This window comes from Engraulis encrasicolus, chromosome 4, assembly GCF_034702125.1.
Source record: "Engraulis encrasicolus isolate BLACKSEA-1 chromosome 4, IST_EnEncr_1.0, whole genome shotgun sequence".
NCBI classification, from domain to species: Eukaryota; Metazoa; Chordata; class Actinopteri; order Clupeiformes; family Engraulidae; genus Engraulis; species Engraulis encrasicolus.
Window position 1 is genome coordinate 46,763,284 of NC_085860.1, and position 20,919 is coordinate 46,784,202.

Below are 20,919 nucleotides of genomic sequence, written 5' to 3' on the forward strand. Positions count from 1 at the left end.
ACCTGAAGGACGCATGGAAATCTTGGCTGATATTTTCACCTGAATTTGATACCCCCACCACAGAAGGGGTAGGGAGGGCAATACGTAGTATGATGTCCTCTACATCAGTGTTTCCCAACCTTTTTTGTCCTGCGTACCCCCTGAGCCATGTTGTCATAATGAAGAGTACGCCCTCACGCATGTTCTATATCTATTCTGCCATCTCAAAGTGCCTATTATACTCCATGTATTTGTTATTATTTCATTACTCCACGTACCCCCTGAGGTGTGCTCGCATACCCCTAGTGGTACTCGTACCCCTGGTTGGGAAACACTGCTCTACAGTATATCTCACTGAGCTATCCCATAACCCCCTCTGTCTCTCTGTGGTCCTCCTCAGTACCTGGAGTCGGTGCGGCCCCTGATGGACGATGAGCAGTACAGCAGGATGGAGGGGCTGGCTAAGGACTTTGAGAGGAACCTCGGACCCCGTCTGCAGTGGTACCTAAAGCTCAAGTCCTGGTGGACTTCCAACTACGTAAGTCACTCACCACTCTACTCTCTGTGTGCGTTGCAATATGCGACCTTGCTTCCTCCACTTGCGCTTGTCTCCTCGTCCCGCCTCCTGGCCCCTCCTTCGTGGAGAAAACGATAAAGTTTCCCAGCTGTCAGCCCAGCCACAACAACTTTTGAGGGACTGTTTTTCATTCACCATCCCAATTGCAAATGAGAAAAAGACTCTACAATTGAGCTTTTGCAAGATATTGAAATATAATGCTGTTGTCAGTGATGTCATCATGACATATTACTTCCTGGTACTAGGAGAGAAGCAAGTGGAGGAGGCAAGGTCGCATATTGCAACGCACTCACTATCTTGAATCTTGAATCTTGAATCTTAAATCTACTTAGAACTGCACCAACAGCACACACATACTCAAGTCCTGCTGGGCCTACGTAAGCCACTCTACACACTACTCTTCTCACTACATTTTCAATACTCAATACTACAATACTACTTGTTAAACATAGTATCAACAGCACACACATCACATATCAATTGCCACAGGCTCAAGTGACACGTGTATATTGTAAAGATGTTGAATTGAGCATAGTGTTTGAAGAGCACTTTGCTGATGTATTTTCTGATACACAGGCACAATGCACATTAAACGTCATACAGTACAATACACATGATTCTATCATTATTCTTATGGTCACCCTCTTTGGTGGCCAGCTCGAACATGATGTACAATCTAAGTTTACTTTTGCTGTTGTGTTGCAGGTGACTGACTGGTGGGAGGAGTACATCTACCTGAGAGGAAGAGGACCAATCATGGTCAACAGCAACTACTACGCCATGGTAACCATTAACATATTGCTCCTATGCCTTATTAACCATTTATATCACTACTGTACCATGGTAACCAATTGCATCACTATTGTACCATATTGTAATCATATGCAGTACTACTGTACCAGTACTACTGTACCATGGTAATCATATACAGTACTACTGTACCATGGTAACCAATTGCATCACTACAGTACCATGGTAATCATATACAGTACTACTGTACCATGGTGAAGTTGTGCACAAGTCAATGGATCGCCTCCGTTTGCAATGCAAACACAAAAGCAACAACTCCAAGCACATGCAAATAGAATAGAAAAAACAACCAAAATAGCTCGAAAATTTCTAGAAGTGAGAGCTGAGGTTGAAGGCTGCCGCACTGCGCTGTGACCACAGCAACATAGTTTAGTTGTAAGCAACTTCTCCTTGAGCCTGATAGTCATGTCGTTACTCATTCAAATATTTGCATCAGTAAGCTGGAGGATGTAACAGCGAGTACCTATGCAGTAGTCTTACTTGTCCAGACACCTCCCTTCTTCACTCGGAAAAGGTGTATAATGTGTCCTGGATTTAATTACTCATCAGTCACACTCAACACCACATCAGTCTTGTCTAGACAGAAGTGACTTCCTTCCAATATTGCCGTAGCTGTTTGTGCTAGATGAAGCAGAATCGCATGTCGCATGACTCTTTTGTAATCCTGCAACTCAGTTTATGGGTGTGTAATTGAGGCTAATGCTAAGTCAGGATTAGCTTCTTGGCGGCTACGAAGCTCAGGTCCACATGCCTGATCTCCAATCAGAGGGAGGGATTTCAGCAACGGCCTACGTAATGAATATCTTTATGGCTGTCCTGTGTACAGTGTACTGTGTACTGTCCTGTGCACAGCGTTGAACAGTGTATGGTGTGCAGTGGTCGTCCTGCGCAGTGTACAGTGTACAGTCAGTGTAGAGTGTCCTGATCAATTACCGGGTGAACACACCGGCGGTGAAAAGATTAATCGACAGAGAATCTGTGGACTGTGCAGCATGAGTGATACAAGCGATAGAAACTACAGCGTATGTCCGTTAAAAGCAGAATGGAAACATTGCAACGTTCCCGTTGGCTGTGTCGTCTGTCACCGGACCGCATCATAGCTCATTTGCATAATATTAGCTGAAGTCCATCTATAAACTGTCAGCTCTCAAGTAGCTCAAATCGCCTTTAGTCGGCCAAAACGCTTTTGTCTCTTCTGTCGCCAATGGCTCAATAAAGCAAAGGAAGCACACTGTTCACTAGTGGTGTGGATCGGCACTGCCCTCACGATCCGATTCGATCACGATTCGGGAGGTAGTAGATCCGATTCGATTCGATTCTATTAGATCCAATCCGATTCGATTCAGTTCTACAACGCATTGCAATGCATTACATTTCTACTGAACGCAAAGCAAATGTTCAGCCATGATGAGGAAATACAAGTAGTCAGATACTGAGCAACAATTTATTGGCTGTTTTCTGTATCAGTCTGTATCAGTCTTGCAATGTTTTGAAGTGTTTTTATTTAATTTAACATACATTTGCTCCCGAAATATCCATGGAAGTAATTGAAACTTTAAAAAATTGCCGGATTGATTCTGGAACTTGCCGGATCTGGATCTGGATCGTCCATGCCCCGGATCGATTCGGATCGCCGAATCGATCATTGTTGACACCACTACTGTTCACATTTGCATGGTTTAATGCGACATTTCAGTCTACTGACCTTCTTCAAGCAATTCAAACTTTGAATTGCTTGAAGAAGGTCAGTAGACCGAAACGTCGCAGTAAACCATGCAAATGTGAACAGTGTGCGGGAGCTTTCTTTGCTTTAACGTTGGTGACCCAGGGGTTCCACTCCTACACACCTGACCAAGGAGGTGTGCAAGAATTCTTCACCTGCCAATGGCTCACTACAAAGTCAATTACTTGCGTCGCTGGAGTCGCTCAAGTCGCTTCTGGTTTATTCATGCCATAAGTCTCGTCATGCCAGTTCTGTGTGGTGGTCATACTGTGCAGTGGTCATACTCTGATTACTGTAATTCATCTCATTATAATCATCCTCTGTGTGGCCTGCTAGCTGATGTGCCCCCTAATTGAATTACCACAACACCAGCGATCTGATTAAGGTGTTAGGATAGTACAGTGGGAGATGAGCTGGGTCTGAGCTGTATACATTCATTCACAGAAAAGCTGTATCATTCCCAGTGTTTGTGTGTGTGTGTGCGTACATGCGTGCGTGTGGATGTGTGGGTCTGTTTGTGTTTTCTTGTAGGTTTTAAAATAACATCCTCCTCTATCTGTTTTTCAATTTTGTAATGACTGGTAAAACCCACACAACCAAATATAGAATTTGCTCAATGCTCAGTCTATCCTGTTTCTCTTTCAGTTGAGCAACAATGGCCCAGTTCCTGACAATCTTATCGATATTATTGTCTGGACTTTGACTTTCTACAGTGCCCTTTACTTTCATCTACTTACCCATATGTACAGTACTACCCATACCCTTCCCCCCCACACATGAATCTGAATATCTCCCCTCCTCTCCTCTCCCCCCTCCCCTCCTCTTCTCCTCTCATCTCCTCTCCTCTCTCTATTCCCATCTCCTCTCCTCTCCTCTCCTCTCCTTTCCTCTCCTCTCCTCTCCTCTCCTCTCCTCTCCTCTCCTCTCCTCTCATCTCCCCTCATCTCTCCTGATCTCCTCTCCTATGTTCTCCTGCAGGACTTCCTCTACGTGTTCCCCACCCATCTCCAGGCAGCGCGGGCAGGTAATGCCATCCACGCCATCATGCTCTACAGGAGGAAACTCGACCGTGCGCAGATCAAACCGGTACGTTACAATTCGCCCAATGACATGCTGCCCATTGTACCATAGCAACCTCCACCCTCTGGAGATGCTGCTCATAGCTCCATAGCAACCTCCACCTTCTGGAGATACAGTATCAAAACATTAAGAGTTCCACAGAACCTCACCCTGCAGGAGATGCTGGCCCGGCAGCCTTCAGCTCATAAAGGGTTAATTGCTGTTGAAGTGCTTTATATGTTTTATGTAGTTTTAAGGAACTGGTGACTAATCTCAGCTATCCAATCTGACTGTAAGGATGCATCCTTTTATGATCTGTCTGTAACACTTTGACATGAAAATAGTTTGTAAACAGTCAACCGAGTAGATAGTCTTCCCTCCACAGTTCCCCAGGAGCTCAAAGCTTCTCATAAAAACAGACTGCTCTTGTATCCCTCCTCCTCTCCTCTTTTTATTCACTCTTTCTTTTTCATCTTACATCGCTCTGGTCTGGTTCTGTCTTTCTCTTTCTGTCTGTACCTCGGCTTGATGCTGATGTAACAGTCGCACATAAACGTGTGTTTGTTTGTTTGTTTGTTTGTTTGTTTGTTTGTTTGTTTGTTTGTTTACTGGTTTGTTTCTTTTCTGTGCTGCCGGGTGGCAGATCTACCTGGGTCGAGTGCCGCTGTGTTCAGCTCAGTGGGAGCGCATGTTTAACACCTCCCGCGTCCCCGGACAGGAGACAGGTAAGACACGGACAGGATCAAACCGGGCTGGACTGCAAGGTGCCAGTCAGCAGTGTCGGCTCTCCTCTCCCTTCCACCCCACTCCTCTCCTCTCCAGATCCAGCAGAAAAACTCCGCTCTGTCACACCATTTCCACCGGCACAACCAACCAAAGCACAAGCAGTGTAGATTGCAAAAGAAAAACAAACCAATAAAGTAAAACACTACAGATTTTTTGTCACAGCACGTGAAAGTATATATATACAGTATACCAAGTATGTCTCTGATGGCACTATAATGTGCAGTTGTTTCCCATCAGTGTGGTTGTGCCGGTGGTCTTGATGACCAGTATGGATGTTTGTCTCTCCAGCTTCAGCCTTCAATCATCCCCCCCCCCCCCCCCCAACGTGCAGATCCACAAACCACCTGTTCCCATCTAGCTCGCTGTCCACCTGTTCCCATCTGGCTGGCTGTTTGTCTCTCTGGCTGTTTTGCTGTCCATTTGTCTGTCTGTCCATCTGTCCGCCTGCATGTCTAAAGCTGTTTAGACATCCTGTTCATCATCATCTTTCTCCTCTGCAGAAGAGAGCTTGTCCTCTTCCTTTCTACTTTCAGCGAATGCACCATCCACCCTCTCCACCCTCTCTAGCCTCCCACTACAGTTTCTCTCCTCGAGTAAAACCACCCTGTTTCTCTCTCAGCACCTTCCTGTTTCTCAGGAGGCCATCACTCCTCTCACCCTCCCCACCATGTTTCTCTCTCCACCAGAGTGGGAGGGTCACCCTCTCTCCTATCCACCCTGATTTTTAACATGCCAACTCTACCCTTTCTCTTCACCACCCTGTTTCTCTCAACAGGCGATCACTCCTCTCCCTTATCCAACCTGTGCCTCTACACCAGCAGAGCAACCCCTATCCTCTCTTCACCCTGTTTCTCTCAGCAGGCCACCCTCTGCCCTCTCCATCACTGTCAGTCCATGTAGTGCCCCCTGTTGACGTGGTGGTTCTTGCTTCTTGCAGCTCATGCTTCTAAACACAGTCCCCATGTGCTCGGCCCAGTACGAACGCGTCTTCAACACCAGTCGCATTCCAGGGGTCGACACAGGTAGAGTTGCTGTGTAACCCCACCCCTCTACTTCCTGCACCTCCTAATTAAGCGTGAGCGTGAGCGGCAGGCGTGGTCATACCCAGCTACTGCATGATGTGTCACATGACCCTCCACCATGTAGCTGGCAGCGGCAAACCTCATTGGTTGCTGTGGTTTTAATTGGATGTGGTTTGGATGTGTGAGGTGTGGTTGCCATGATATTAATTTGGATTGGGTGTGAATATGTACTGTGTGGTCGCTATGATGTTATTTGGATCCGATGAGATGGGTGGCGTTGTTGCTGTTATATTAATTGAATGGGTTGAGGTGGATATGTGTGCCGTTGTTGCCATGATATTAATTGGATGGCTTCTGGATATGTGTTGTCTGGTTTTGTTGCAGTGAGGTTCATTGTTGTGGGGTGTTGTGTAAACAAGCATGCTGCATGTGATAAACAGTAGTATTTGGGGGACAGTGTGGTCTGCACTCTAGTCCCCGTTATACTTGTCCTTAGGTGCTGTTTCCACGTAGCAGGATATTTTTTTAGCAGGGTATTTTTTTCTCCTGCTAGGTGTAAACGCAACATGTGGATAAAAAAAATCCTCCATTGTAACAAATGCGTTTCAGCCCCCTAAACAGGATATTTTTTTCTCCTGCTTTTTATACCTGGATTTGAAATATCTGCTACATGGAAACGGAAGGTCAAAACCAATGCAAAACCAATGCAACCAGGAGAAAAAAATATCCACATATAAAAATATCCAGCTACGTGGAAACAGCACCTTAGACAAGGGTGGACAATTGACAAATAGGTTCATGATTAATTAGATCCAGGAAGTAAGGAGCGGGGGAGGGAGCAGCGGAGGACAAGATCAAAGCAACTGGTCAAGGGCGCTATCTACTTTAGAATTCCAAGAAGGCTTTTTATAGCAAACCAGTGTTTACTACCCTCACAAGGCAGCTCATCATAACAAGGCAGGGTGTTATTTTAGTGCATTTCCGTCTTACAGAGAACAGATAGTGATATGCATAGATTAGAGAAGCTAGGAGGGCCTGCCAAGTAAGTAATAAGTCATAATAAGGAAGCACAGCAAGATACAGTAATATAGTAGTAGTGAATGATTAAATAGATACACTGGAATTACACTCCTGTCTTTATGAGTTGAATATTATCAAGGATGGGGAAGTTCTCCTTGTGTTATGACTTCTGTAACCGGCCTGTGATTGTGTAACCAATGTGATAAATATTGGGCTAGTTTCCTATTGGCTGTGTGTAGGTTGCCACGATACAGTAGAAATTATGCAAAAATAATGAATTAATTACTCAGGTTTTTGTTTTTAAAACAAAGCAGCAATAAGTGAAGAAATTTGTAAATGCACAAGACTGTAGAAAAGTACCACCACTTGTGCAACAGTGATCAGTCAAGGCATGAAAGTGTGGAAACCACCATCAGCTTCATGATGATCATGATGTGACCTCAAGACCTCATGCACCAAGTGAGAAGCGAGTCAGGCAGTACTGCTATGGTCACAATGTGGCCCACTGAAGCAATGTCCTGCTTTGCTCTCAATGTGGCTTGAAATGATCACAATCTGGTTTGATATTATCTCAATATGTCTTGAGATTATCCTGATGTGGTTTGCGATGATCTCGGTGCTTCTGACTTCAAGGATATGAAAGAGCTCTCCAGCTGCATGTGGTCCCTCCGTATCTAACACACACGGGGAATGTGGTCTGATGTTTGTGAATCTGAAGAGCTGAGCGGCCTCTGCAGACCTCCTCTAACCTCTTGGTGTTTCCACTTTCTTCCTGAACTCATCATCCCTCTGCCATCTCTGCTTCACTTTCTGCAGCAACCAATCACAGACTGTTTTATTAACATGTGGTCAGCCTCATCCACCAATGGCTATGTGACATTGCTGCAGTGACGACTTGATCTGGTGACCTCTGGTGAGAGTCACACAAAGGTCACAGGCAAATTGATAATAGTATTATCAAAAGACAACATAAGGACAATACAATGTAATCGCAGTAGAATCATACTAATACGGCGGCCCTTATGAGGCTGCAGTCTATCTGGGCCATTTGTAGGTGAGTCTGCTGATTGCTCGTCTGTGCATGTTTCTGTTTAGACATCCCTTCCCTGAGATTCTCTGGTGGGCTTAGAATCACCCTAAAACCATTACATTACATTATATTGTACTTAGCTGACATCGAAAGCCACATGTTATTTACTGGGTATTGGTTACAGTGCCTGGAACCATGTGGGAGGTGTAGGGAGAGGTAAGGGTGGGCTTCGAATCTGCAACCTCCCTAACCATGATTAGACCAGGCTACCCACATTAATGTAATGTAATTTAATGTAATGTTAAACCAAAATCTCATTCTGTCATATTTCTGTACCTATATACTGAACATTTCACTTTGTTTTGAGGAGAAAATGCATGCACTATACGTACGTACAGTTAATGACATTCATTAAAGAGTGATTGTATACTTGCCTTTGCATGTAGACACCATCCAGCACATGGCGGAGAGTAAGCACATCGCCGTGTTCCACCGCGGACGCTTCTTCAAGGTCTACGTGTTCTACGACGGACGCCTGCTGTTGCCACGGGAGATAGAACAACAGATGGAGCGCATCCTCGCAGACAAGTCAGAACCACAGCCTGGAGAACACAACCTGGCAGCACTTACAGCAGGAGAAAGGTACACACACACACACACCATACACACACCATACACACACACACACACACACACCCCATACACACACCATACACACACACACACACACACACCATACACACGAATTCGAGACGATTCGTCTAATGAATTGTTGAGAGGGGACCATTCGAACAAAACGTTGGACCATTCGTAGAAGGCATGGGGCGTTTCGTGCAGTACCTGAGGATTTTTCGTAGAAGACCTAAGGACGTTACGTTCAACCCATGCAGACCTTTCGTGTACCTGGGCAGACTTTTAGTTTAGTCTGCCTATTTTATTAGCCAATTATTTTTATATTTTATCAAACTTGTGTGCCTACCACCACAATGCAATGAAAACAAAAATCGAACCATGTAGAAAGTGCGTGCGTGCGTCTCTATTTTTTTTAAATTAATTTTTCATTTTAGTTCAGGCTGCTTTTTTTATCATTAGGCCTATTTTATAGCCTATTTTATAAATATACTATATCGTAACGGACTGCTTCTGCCTCCTCCGGAGTGAGATAGCAGAGTTACCCCCTGTGCACTACATCTGTCTATAAAATGGAGTTAATTTCAAATGGCGGGTGAGACTGTCAGGAAGCAACAAGCCGAGAGAGCAAGAGAGAGGGAACCATGAAGTGTGCGCCGAGAAGATCATCATTCGCAAGAATGCTAAGCCAGACATTGATGTGAGCTGTTCCAAATTGAGACCAAGCGCACAAGTCTGCAAACAAGGGTTTTGCAAAAGTGCACTACTAAAAATAAGAAAAGATATTCGTTGTGTTGATCTGAGTTATTTCTAATGTGTTGGTCACTGATTTGTATTCATTTTTGGAAAGGTAAAGGCAGTCTTATTGTTGCCTAGCTGGCGCCCATCTCATAACTTAAAACAGTCGGTTGCACCGCTACAATATCGACGAAATGTTTTAAAATGTAGGCTTACAACAGTAATTTAAAGGTAAGGGATAATGTATTGTCCACACGTGACTATAAGAAAATATTGCCCTACGGGACAAATAAGACCCCCGATGCCGAAGGCGGAGTGCTGTTATTCCGCTCCGAAGGAAATATATTTCCGTAGTCACGTGTGGACAATACATTATCCCGCTTATCCCGCCTTTACCAACATTAGAAAGCATAGAATACATAGTTAACCAGTAGTTTATAGTAACAGGTTTATTGCCATTTTATAGCGTGCGCAAAGAAAGATAGTTCGTGGAAGCTCATAATATAAAAAGAAAGAAAGGAGTCGCACACTGGAGCTGAATGCAGAATCAAAAGCTGTATTAAACAAAGCCGAAAAAAGTAAATAAAACCGACAGACAGGGGACAAACGTTCCGGGTCTAGCCCATCATCTTCCTTCTCTTCTTTTTAATTAGGCCTATACTGCTCTTGGAATTACGCACCGAGCGATACGCTCCGGATAAGACATTGGCGCGGACGTCACCCCACCATTACGCACATAATTTAAAAAGGTTAACAAGCAACAGAGTTTGGCTAGTTTCTAACTTGTTACAGCCACATTGCGCTTCAAACTGTTTGCAGGCTGCCTCGTTCACTGCGCGATATCTACTAAACTCGGGTTCATAACAGGACCATTTCTATCTGATCTGTGCGCCGGATGGTTGGCTGGAGGAGGCAACGCTAGCCTAAAGAGTAGGCTACTTCACCCTTAAGGAAACTATCAATGAACTCCTCACTTGTTAAAAAATACTACTGTTAATAAAATATGTCACGACAGCGGCCGGCGGGCAGTGACAGTTTGCTTTCTTGAAATAACAACACTCGGACAATAGTGTAGACTTGTGCGCTACACGCTGGGGTGGGGCAGGGCTGCTGAGCTGTCTGCTACAAGCTGTCGTGCCGGGACGTGGACTGTATCCATTGCGTGCGGCCGGTCGCTTTGGGGTAAGTTGCATTTGGGTAGGCTATTGCGCGTGTTATAGTTGAATTAAGTAATTGACGAGCCAACGTCCGGCAGCAGTGGCTGAGTGTGTAACTTAACTTAACTTTTGTAGGCTACTATCGTCCGAATGTCTCCAGATTGTGATTATTTATTCATTGACGATAGCAGTTTACAGACGCTGCTGGCTGCATGGATATTGTGGTGGTTTTCCCTCCTAATTGTATTTTATGAAATTGTAAAAATAAAACTACCATAACATTTACTCCTGTTGTCTGTCGTTCCTGAATCGTGGTCTAAATTTCACCTCTTACAATAGTGTCAAGTCCTGCATCCATGGATAATTGGATAAAGCATACTAAGTGGACATGAAAGAAATGCGAAATTAAAACAACAGCATGTCAATGCAAGCACTTTATTTATCACATGTGAAACGAGAAGGCAAAAAGTGCAATTAGTTAATAAATGAAACAGTGTACAGGTCAGTGCTGGTAAAAAAAGAGTTTTAATGACTTGCACAAAGTTGATGCTCGTTTGGTGAACTTCAAAACCTGCGCTGTATTCAATAAAAGCTGGGCATAATGCACATAAAGGACTGAAAATGCAAATGAATCAAATCCCAGGAAAAAACAAACCGTATCCCGGGAATCCCGGGAAATAAGTGATTCAAAGTCGTAGTTGGCCTATTGAAATTTGTCCTCAAATTGCACCAAATCTGGGTGGTAATCCCCTATATGTGGTTCATATTCTCTTTAAATATACATCAATTATCTCATCAGAGTCCATTCCTCGGCGAACTCCTTTTCAAACATTGACTGGAAGTGTTGCCAATTCTTGAAAACACGTATTGCTGTAACGGTGGCTCTGGTGTTTAGGGCTACAAAATATTATTAAGGAAATGTTGAAACTAACAAACAGAAAACCAATCCACCAGTTGGGCTGCGTTTGAAACGTTATTTAGTGTTCAATTTATATCCCGAAATTGGGAAACAACAAGGACAGCCTCCAACGAAAGGAAGGCAAAACACAGCCATTCTGGCTAGTAGCAGAAGTTTTCACAAACCCAAAAGGCCGACCGGCTTAACCAAAACAAAGGAGAAAAGAAAAGGATGGGAAGAGGGGTACAGACAGGGCTGGCTGGAAGAGGCGCGTGTGTGTGTGTGTGTGTGTGTGTGTGTGTGTGTGTGTGTGTGTGTGTGTGTGTGTGTGTGTGTGTGTGTGTGTGTGTGTGTGTGTGTGTGTGTGTGTGTGTGTGTCTGTGTGTGTGTCTGTGTCTGTGTGTGTGAATGTGACGTGGGTAATCACAGTTAGCACGAGCAGCATTCAGCTTACCGGTCCAGACAATCAGAAAGTAAAGGAAATGTCTTCACGGTACCTGGCCTGTTCCGAGCGTCCCAGCGTTTCACAACTCCAAACGAAATACACAATTCACACTTGGTAGCAGTCCGAGTTGGTAGTCAGTCGGCGTGTTACTCTCTCCACAAATAATGCTACTCCTCCACCAAATAGAACACACCGTTTACAGGCATCTCCATACTGGCATTCTCAATGAGAAATCTCCCCTAAAGATCATAATGTGATGTTTTTAATCCATTTCGTGTTAGTTATGCTAGCGACTGGGCTTCTTTATGGAGCGTTCATGCTGGGTATCAGCTGCATCAAAATCTTCAAACTTGTTTTTAAAACTACCGCGTCTGTACTGTCTGTGTCTGCGCGCGCGTTATCGTTTACGCATGGTCTTCTGTCTATGCATCGCGTGGCATGGGCAGACGTTGGTAGGCTTTACGCATGCATACACGCACACAAAACGCTTCAGTTCAACGTTTATTGACCAGCAAGCAAGCGGCGCAGTACCAGCTGATTTGCTCTAGAGTCGCTAAGTGAAAACTGACTTTCAACCCCACATCGCAATCACCTTCAAGCGAGAGCGCACGCTAGGAAGAATGTTCCATTCATGTTGATGTGGGCAGGGGAAAAGTGTTGCAAGAACATTGGACTCATTCAATATCATTGTGCAAAGTGTGTGTTGCAATATTGTGCTGAGGATATGTGTTGGGGATTTCTCGTGTGTCTATTTTGTTTGCGTAAAACGATTCCACCAATAGTGCAAATTACAAGTAGTTCTAGGCTATGTCTGACAAGTAGAACTACGGAGGAATTCTAACGAAACCTAAAACAAAATAGGCAGTTAGCTTATTTAATAACGAGGCCAAAATAGGTAGCTACCAGCTTATTTAATAAAGAGGCCTAATACAAATAAAATAATTGCTCAAGACTATTGCCTTTACAGTTAAAATGAGCGTGAAAAATAGCTGAATTACATTTTTTTATCAACAAAAAACGTTAGAATGAGCCTTAAAAACAGCTGATTTACATTTTGAAACATTTACAAAATAGGCAGCCTGAAGGCTTGAAGGGATTGGAGGACAATTTCCAACAAAAAAATATAGCAGCCTGAAGGGACTCTCTCTCTCTCTCTCTCTCTCTCTCTCTCTCTCTCTCTCTCTCTCTCTCTCTCTCTCTCTAAACCGTAGCATGGATTTAACATGGGTGCATTCTGTAGGCTATGTTTTCCAACACTGTTGTATCTTTTCTGGTCATGCGCGAACTATTTGTTGTCATTCAGAATCAGAAACATCAAAGTGTCGGCAGACAGCTTTCTCTTGTTGCTGGTGCTTTGCATTTCATTTGAATAGTGAAGCTATAGGCCTACTCTCCACACATAGGTATATTCCAGACCCCCAGAAGACGGTAGCTAGAAGCTTTCATCTAAAAAGTTACCGGAAAGTCAGAAAACTCGCTGCATGACAACCAAATGTGCTCAGTGGTCAAGACTTCTAGACGCACGCTGCCCTGATTCAAAGCGACAAGGCTGTGCTTGGTCCCGCCTCTCCGCCCGCAGATGGGGCTACTCAAATACTGTTCCAGAAATGTAAGGAGTAGAAAGTAACATAGGCCTACAGATATTTGTCAAAAAATGTAACGGAGTAAAGTAACGGAGTAAAAGTGAAAAAAAAGCTTCTCAAATATTGTTCCAGAAATGTAAGGCGTAGAAAGTAACCTAGATAATTGTCAAAAAATGTAAGGCGCAAACGTAAATTGTCAAAAAATGTAACGGCATAAACGTAAAAAAACAACAACATACCAATTAAAATGAGTAAGTACATTTTATTTATAAAGCACATCTAAAAACAGCAAAAAAACCAGCTGATTTACATGTTTTAATCAACAAAAAACAAAACTGACCAAAATGAGCGTTATAAACAGCTGATTTACATATTTAAATAAACAAAACCCGTGAAAATGAGCATTAAAAAAGCTGATTTACATTTCTAATATAGGCAGGCTGAAGGGACGTTTAGTTCAAACCTAAGGATCTTAAGTTCAATTTTAAGGACGTTTCGTAGGCTTTTGCGGTAGACGGAACGTCCTCGACGAAAGATCCCCTGCCTTATACGAATGGTCCAACGTTTTGTTCGAATGGTCCCCTCTCAACAATCCATTCGACGAAAAGACCTGTACCCATACACACACACACACACACCCCATACACACACCATACACACACCATACACACACCATACACACACCATACACACACACACACACACACACACACACACACCCCATACACACACCATACACACACACACACACACACACACACACACACACACACACACACACACACACACACACACACACACACACACACACCACACACACACACACACCATACACACACACACACACACACACACACACACACACACACACACACACACCACACACACGCACACACACACACACACACACACACACACACACACACACACACACACACATACATACACACACACACACACGCATTCATATATATGTGTAGTATGAGGGTATGTAGTGAATGATTTCCCAGAGTGCAGCGGGCTAACTGCAACAAGCAGTCACACAAACACACACACACACACACACACACACACACACACACACACACACACACACACACACACACACCATATACTATATTTCATGAAATATTATACATTTCCCCAGAGTGCCGTGGGCCAACGCGCGTGACGAGCATTTCTCTCGGGGCCGCAACAAGCAGTCTCTGGACGCCATCGAAAAGGCGGCCTTCTTCGTGACGCTGGACGACTCGGAGCAGAAGTACGACACGGCCAACCCCGTGGAGTCCCTCGACAGCTACGCCAAGAGCCTGCTGCACGGCAAGTGCTACGACAGGTGAGGCCCCATAGACCTGGAGCCCCATATGCATATGTAAGGGATTCTTAACCATAGGGTTGCAGCCAAGCTGCGCTCACGACGTCAAGGGCTGCCAAGAACTGCAGAAGTTATCAAATATAGACACTTCGAATATTCTGTGTTTTCTCCCCAATGCGGATCGTGATCTGTTTCAGTAGTGACAGTACATGTTGACATGCATGTTTCCTTTGGTGAAATTCAGCTTCCCATGTCAGTCCCACTACCATTGATTCCAGTAATCTATATCTTCATCCTGTTTGTCCCAAACAAATTTGCTCTAGATCTTGTCAAGCATGTGTGGTGGTAACCAAGTGAATAGTACAAAGAAAAGTGTCCCATGCTTACAGGCAAGAATGATAATGGGACTGACTTGGTTTGGGGTTGTATGAATGCTGTTAGTATTGAGAAGCTGAATTTCTCCAGACAATGTACAGCTTTTGTAACTACTGAAGCAGATCCTCTCTATGGAATAAAAAGGGTGTTCTACTCATTAATCTGCCCTGAATATAGTACAGTCCTTATAGGACACGTGAGGCCCTCTAGATGTATAGTACAGTACTGTCCTTACAGGACAGGGGTGTGTTTCTCGAAAGCGTAGTTGTCAGCAAGCTAGCAACTTGGGTAGTTGTCAATGGAAAATTGCATTGGAAACAACAAAGTAGCTAGCGATGTTAGCAACTATGGTTTCGAGAAACACACCCCAGGTGTGTGGTATGGATGTAAAGTAGGTAATGGATACACTGTGCTTCTGGATCCACAGCGGGCTATGGCAGTCCCTATGAATACACTGTAGTCGCCATGACTCATACAGCGGCCTGCTACTGTATATTCTAAAACTGAGTGACGTTATCAGAGATTCTTTAAGTATATAGAGATATGCCAACATAATAGGTTTCTATGGGCACCTAACGTGACCAGGTTCCGGTCTGCCTAAAGGGGCGTGTCATAATGCTCCTAGCATTGAATAGAACAGTCCTTTGGTCTGCAAAGGTCTGCCTAAAGGGGGATTTCCCCCCCAATAATAGAACCCGGAAACAATGGGCCAATGGAACCTCTCTCTCTCTACTCTCTCTGACGTTATTGTGTTCTTCTCTTCAGGTGGTTTGACAAGTCCTTCAACCTCATCGTGTTCAAGAATGGAACCATGGGTCTGAATGCAGAACACACGTGGGCTGACGCCCCCATCGTTGGACATCTGTGGGAGGTAAACTAGAGTAAAGTATTTATTTATATACTCTGACTTGCAGTGAAAGGATGCTATGGTTAACTCTTTAATATATTGAATGCCACGCTGTGTTTGGAGTTTTGGCAGCAGAGTGCCAGCAGGATCAGTCAATGTTTTGAACAGCCCCACAGAATATTTTGTGAACTACAGACACATACAGTAACAGGGCTCGTATAAAAGCTGAGAACCCAAAAATGAACCGACAGCAAAACGACTCAGTTCTGTTTTTGTTCATATTGTGAGTGGATTACGAAAATAACTGGGTGCTCTTTATTGGCAAGACATTTATGGTGTGTCAGTCCTCTTTTTGATCACACGCCGTCCTCTAGAGCTCTACCTAAGTGATTACACCTAGTCTCAAGCATAACTTGTCAGGACTCATAAGCGAACCGCACCGAGCGCACGGCAATAAAGGTCTCAGTCTGGTTCACGTGAGGGGACTGGGAGCGGTCACATAATATGCACAGAAAATGCTGAATCACAGGTCTGAAAGGGACCAAGTGTGAAAACACCCCTGGACTCAGTGAGCGCCGTTACATGCGAGGAATATTACAATTGTGAACGGAAGGGTGGCAGTGTTCAGTTTGTGCACAAAATATGTAAACACTTAACTCCGAATGTTCCGAATTCATTCCAGGGAATATTCCGGCTGCAGAATGCTGTTCCACATGTAAACGGATTATTCTGGAACTTGATTTAAACCCAGTACTGACAATATTCCGTTTGAAACCAGAATACGCCATGAAGCCATAATAACTGCCTGAACCGCACTCTGAGCACTAGACTCGGCTAGTGTGTGTTTGGGCATAAAGGTTGTGAGCTCTCAGTGGGTGTGGGCTCATTAAAAGATATTCTGTTGTCCTGTAAACGTAGTGTCGACACTCAAGCCAGGCACATTTGAGGTTATCACTTTACGGTAACACTTTCTATGAAGCCCATATCTAGGCCTAGCGCATTATGAGCGCATTTATAACAAATTATAATGCACATTATATTAACTTACAAAGCATTATGACCACACCCATAATGCTTCATGATGCTTTATGTTAACAGTAATGAATAACCATGAATCTAGCTTATAATACTTTATAAATCCAAGGGTATTATGAGTGCTCATGACTGGACATAAACTACAGACTGCCTGATGGGGCTTACAGTACATTATGATGCATTACAGATGTGCATTACAGTGCATTATAGATGCATCCATATGAACTTCACTTTACTTAGAGCACACATTGACGACTTATGATCTCACATGAAACATTATAGCATCGTATGAGCCCTTATGACAGTTTATCATCCAGGTCTGTGCATAGAGGGGTATAGGTACTCATAATGTACTATAAGCCCCATCAGGCAGCCTGTAGTTTATAGCCAGTCATGAGCACTCATGACACCCTTGGATTTATAAAGCATTATAAGCTAGATTCATAGTTATTCATAACTGTTAATATAAAGCATCATGAAGCATTATGAGTGTAGTCATAATACGTTGTAAGTAATTATAATGTGCGTTATTATTTGTTATAAATGCGCTTATAATGTTGGCTTTAAGTAAAGTGTTACCCACTTTACTTTTGGCCTGGCGCCAGCACTGTGGGATAGGCACACTGGTCATTGTGAGACTGCAGAGGAAAGGGCAGAGAGAGGGGGTGGGGCAGAGAGCGAGAGATAGAGAGACACAGAGGGTGAGAGAGAGACAGAGAGAGATTGGCAGGTACAACAAAACAGTGGTGATGACTGATTTTTAAAATTTCTAACAACTTTACTTTTGTCAAATTTTGAACAATCTGTACAGGATGTTGCAAACAGAATTACTGTAGATTAGCCAATGCATTGTTGAAGACACGGAAATACTGAATGCATGTGAGATGTTTTTGAGGTGTGTTCTGAGGTATGTCTGTAGCTATGCCTGAGATCAGAAGAGATAAGAAAGGAATAGTGCATTTATGCGTGTGTGTGTGTGTGTGTGTGTGTGTGTGTGTGTCTGTCTGTCTGTCTCTCTGCGTCTGTGTGTGCGTGCGCGCATGTGTGTGTGTGTGTGTGTGTTTCAGTGTGTGTTGTCTATGGACCCCGTGAAGCTGGGCTATACAGAGGACGGCCACTGCAAAGGGAACCTGCACCCTAACCTGCCCGGACCACAGAGGCTACAGTGGGACATCACAGAGGAGGTGACACCACACACACGTACAAGCACACACACGTACACGCACACGCACACGCACACGCATGCACGCACGCACGCACGCACGCACGCACGCGCGCGCGCGCACACACACACACACACACACACACACACACACACACACACACACACACACAAGTATCATATTGTCACATATTATCCACAATCACCACTACTTTCTAATACTAGCTGACAATAACTCAGCCATTTTCCTAGTCACCCATTCCTTTCTTATATTCACTTTATACCTGAGGATGGAGTATGAACCTTTATATATATCGGGATCCCTGTATTAAACGCAGAACATAACGAAGAGTAATATATTAAAGTAAAATTAAGATAATCCTTCGTGATGAAGGACTTTTGGTTTGAGAAATTCAGCTCCAAAAAGTGCAGTGTATGAAAGCACACAATCTACAGACATCCTACATATGCAGCACCTCCCCCTCACCGGTGCAAATGAAGTCTTGTTACCCAGACATTTTGCATGTAATGCTAAGTAATAAAAGGGTATTAGTGTTGCATTGGCCATGTATTATATCTCTGTTTTAAAAAACTTGCTCATCACCACCTTGAACAAGAACGGACGTAAACATATCCAAATGGTGAAGGTAACTCCAGTCCAAATCACTGTTGGTGTCTTGCACAAATGCTAGGAGTCATAGATAATTCCAGCCAAATTCTAACAAGGCGGCAAGTTTGATTGTTGGGGATACACAGTAGCTGCTTGATTCAACATGCTTTAAACCATATTAACATCTCAAAGTGCTTAATTCATGAAAATGACTGTGAGAACGCTAAAAATGTCCAACTGGTTAATGACCTGTTAAAGGGGCATTCCACCGGTGGAGACATGAATATGTATTGAAAGTGGGTCATATATGTAGTAGAATAGTAGCATAAATTTCTAATTTGGTGCCTTCTTGGCCGAGAAAAGGCAGAAAATGACTTTTTAGTCCTTGTGGATTTGTGACAGCATTGCAATGCTCAAGTTCCACAGGCCACACCCAGGCAGCTCTGCCAGTGACTTACAGGAGCCTCAATGCCAGTGATTTCAAAAGTACTGGCACACTGATCTGTGATAGGTCTGTTAGCGCATTAGGTCCAACCCCCTATGGGCGGGGTTGAAAGGGTGGGAAAAAGGCTTGTAGTCTCAACAGAAATCCACCTCTCTTACACTTCCTCCTACAATGATGCAAAATGACGATTTTTACATCATTGTAGTAGGAAGTGTTAAGAGGTGAATACGGATTTCTCCTGTCTCAGGGGGAATTGAGAGAGTGTTGCATGACCATTCAAAAGTATGACTGGGTGTCTAGTAATGAAAAGTCTAATGCAAATGGGTGGAGTGTCCCTTTAATATGATTACATATTTGTACAAAATTACATATTATGGTAATGGCAGTGGGGAGGCTATGTTACACACACATAGTAAAAGAAAATAGGCTATCTATCCTATATAGGATGGTGTAGCATCTGATGCGGAGAAGGTGGTGGTATGGAGGGCTTTTCATGAAATTTTGCTTAGGGTCCCATAAAGGCTTTGGGTGGCGCTGCACACACACACACACACACACACACACACACACACACACACACACACACACACATTGGTCGTATCCATGGTAACCTGTACTTTCTGTTTACAGTGCCAGAATGTGATCAGCAGTTCGCTGGGTGTTGCCACGGCGCTGGCCAATGACTGTGATTGCCACATCATCCCCTTCAGCGACTTCGGAAAGGGACTCATCAAGAAATGTCGCATCAGCCCAGACGCCTTCATACAGATCGCATTGCAGCTAGCACACTTCAGGGTATGTACACACACACACACACACACACACACACACACACACACACACACACACACACACACACACACACACACACACACACACACACACACACACACACACACACACACACACACACACACACACACCATTATGCAGACTGCATACACTAATGAGAGTATATCAATTCTACAATATATGGCATACACACATACAGTACATAAATGCACGTTTTGTTAAAAACGAAAGTTCGAGAGAAGCTTAATGAAATTTGGCATGCCTAATTTACCACCTACATTCTGTTCTCCACTCAACTGTCATTTGCCTGAATTCAGCGCAAAGAGATAGGCACGCCTATTCAACCGGCTGCATCTCATTCTCCACTTTGCCGTCATTTGGTGGAATTTCAGCGCACTGGAATTTAGATCGCACCTTAATTAACTATACAGCATTTATTCTCTGCTCATCTGTCTCCAGTCAGAAATTTTCTTTCTCTCTCGTACCCACCACCACCCCTTTCGCCTCCCTTCTGCCGCTGTTCGATCGATTCGTCAGGTGTCTTGCCCTAGCTTCCTTCCAGTTCACCTCGCTCCATTGCTCTCCAACCATCATCTACTGGGGGGTGTATGCTCAGAGTTCGCACATATCTGCGGGCACAGATACTGCCCGAGCTCTCAGTAGCGCCCTGTAATCCCGAGCTCGAGAATGTTTGGTGCATAGACATGTCTCAGCCGTGGCAGTACTTCAGCACCACGGCCAGTGATCTTGCCCAATACGCCACTTAATCTATCTCAGCTTCTTTAGTGCAGTGGTCCCTGTGGACCCCGTGAAGCACTTTGATGATCAGTCCACCGTGTGCACAGCCACTCTCCTGCAAGATCACGAGAAGTGCGTTCTCC

General features: G+C 44.1%; 1 protein-coding gene across 2 annotated transcripts in view; it reads left to right on the plus strand.

Moving 5' to 3' along the window:
- Positions 1 to 20,919, plus strand: part of cpt1ab (carnitine palmitoyltransferase 1Ab (liver)) — a 41,602-nt gene that overhangs the window by 13,455 nt on the left and 7,228 nt on the right. The window contains exons 6-14 of one of the 2 annotated variants that reach the window (XM_063197536.1): positions 380 to 517; positions 1,262 to 1,339; positions 4,068 to 4,175; positions 4,792 to 4,873; positions 8,453 to 8,648; positions 14,605 to 14,793; positions 15,913 to 16,018; positions 18,097 to 18,213; positions 19,877 to 20,041. In XM_063197536.1, the coding sequence (XP_063053606.1) occupies positions 380 to 517; positions 1,262 to 1,339; positions 4,068 to 4,175; positions 4,792 to 4,873; positions 8,453 to 8,648; positions 14,605 to 14,793; positions 15,913 to 16,018; positions 18,097 to 18,213; positions 19,877 to 20,041 (1,179 nt within the window). Of the gene's footprint in view, positions 1 to 379; positions 518 to 1,261; positions 1,340 to 4,067; positions 4,176 to 4,791; positions 4,874 to 5,871; positions 5,957 to 8,452; positions 8,649 to 14,604; positions 14,794 to 15,912; positions 16,019 to 18,096; positions 18,214 to 19,876; positions 20,042 to 20,919 lie in introns of both variants that reach the window. The other variant, XM_063197535.1, reaches the window with a different exon arrangement.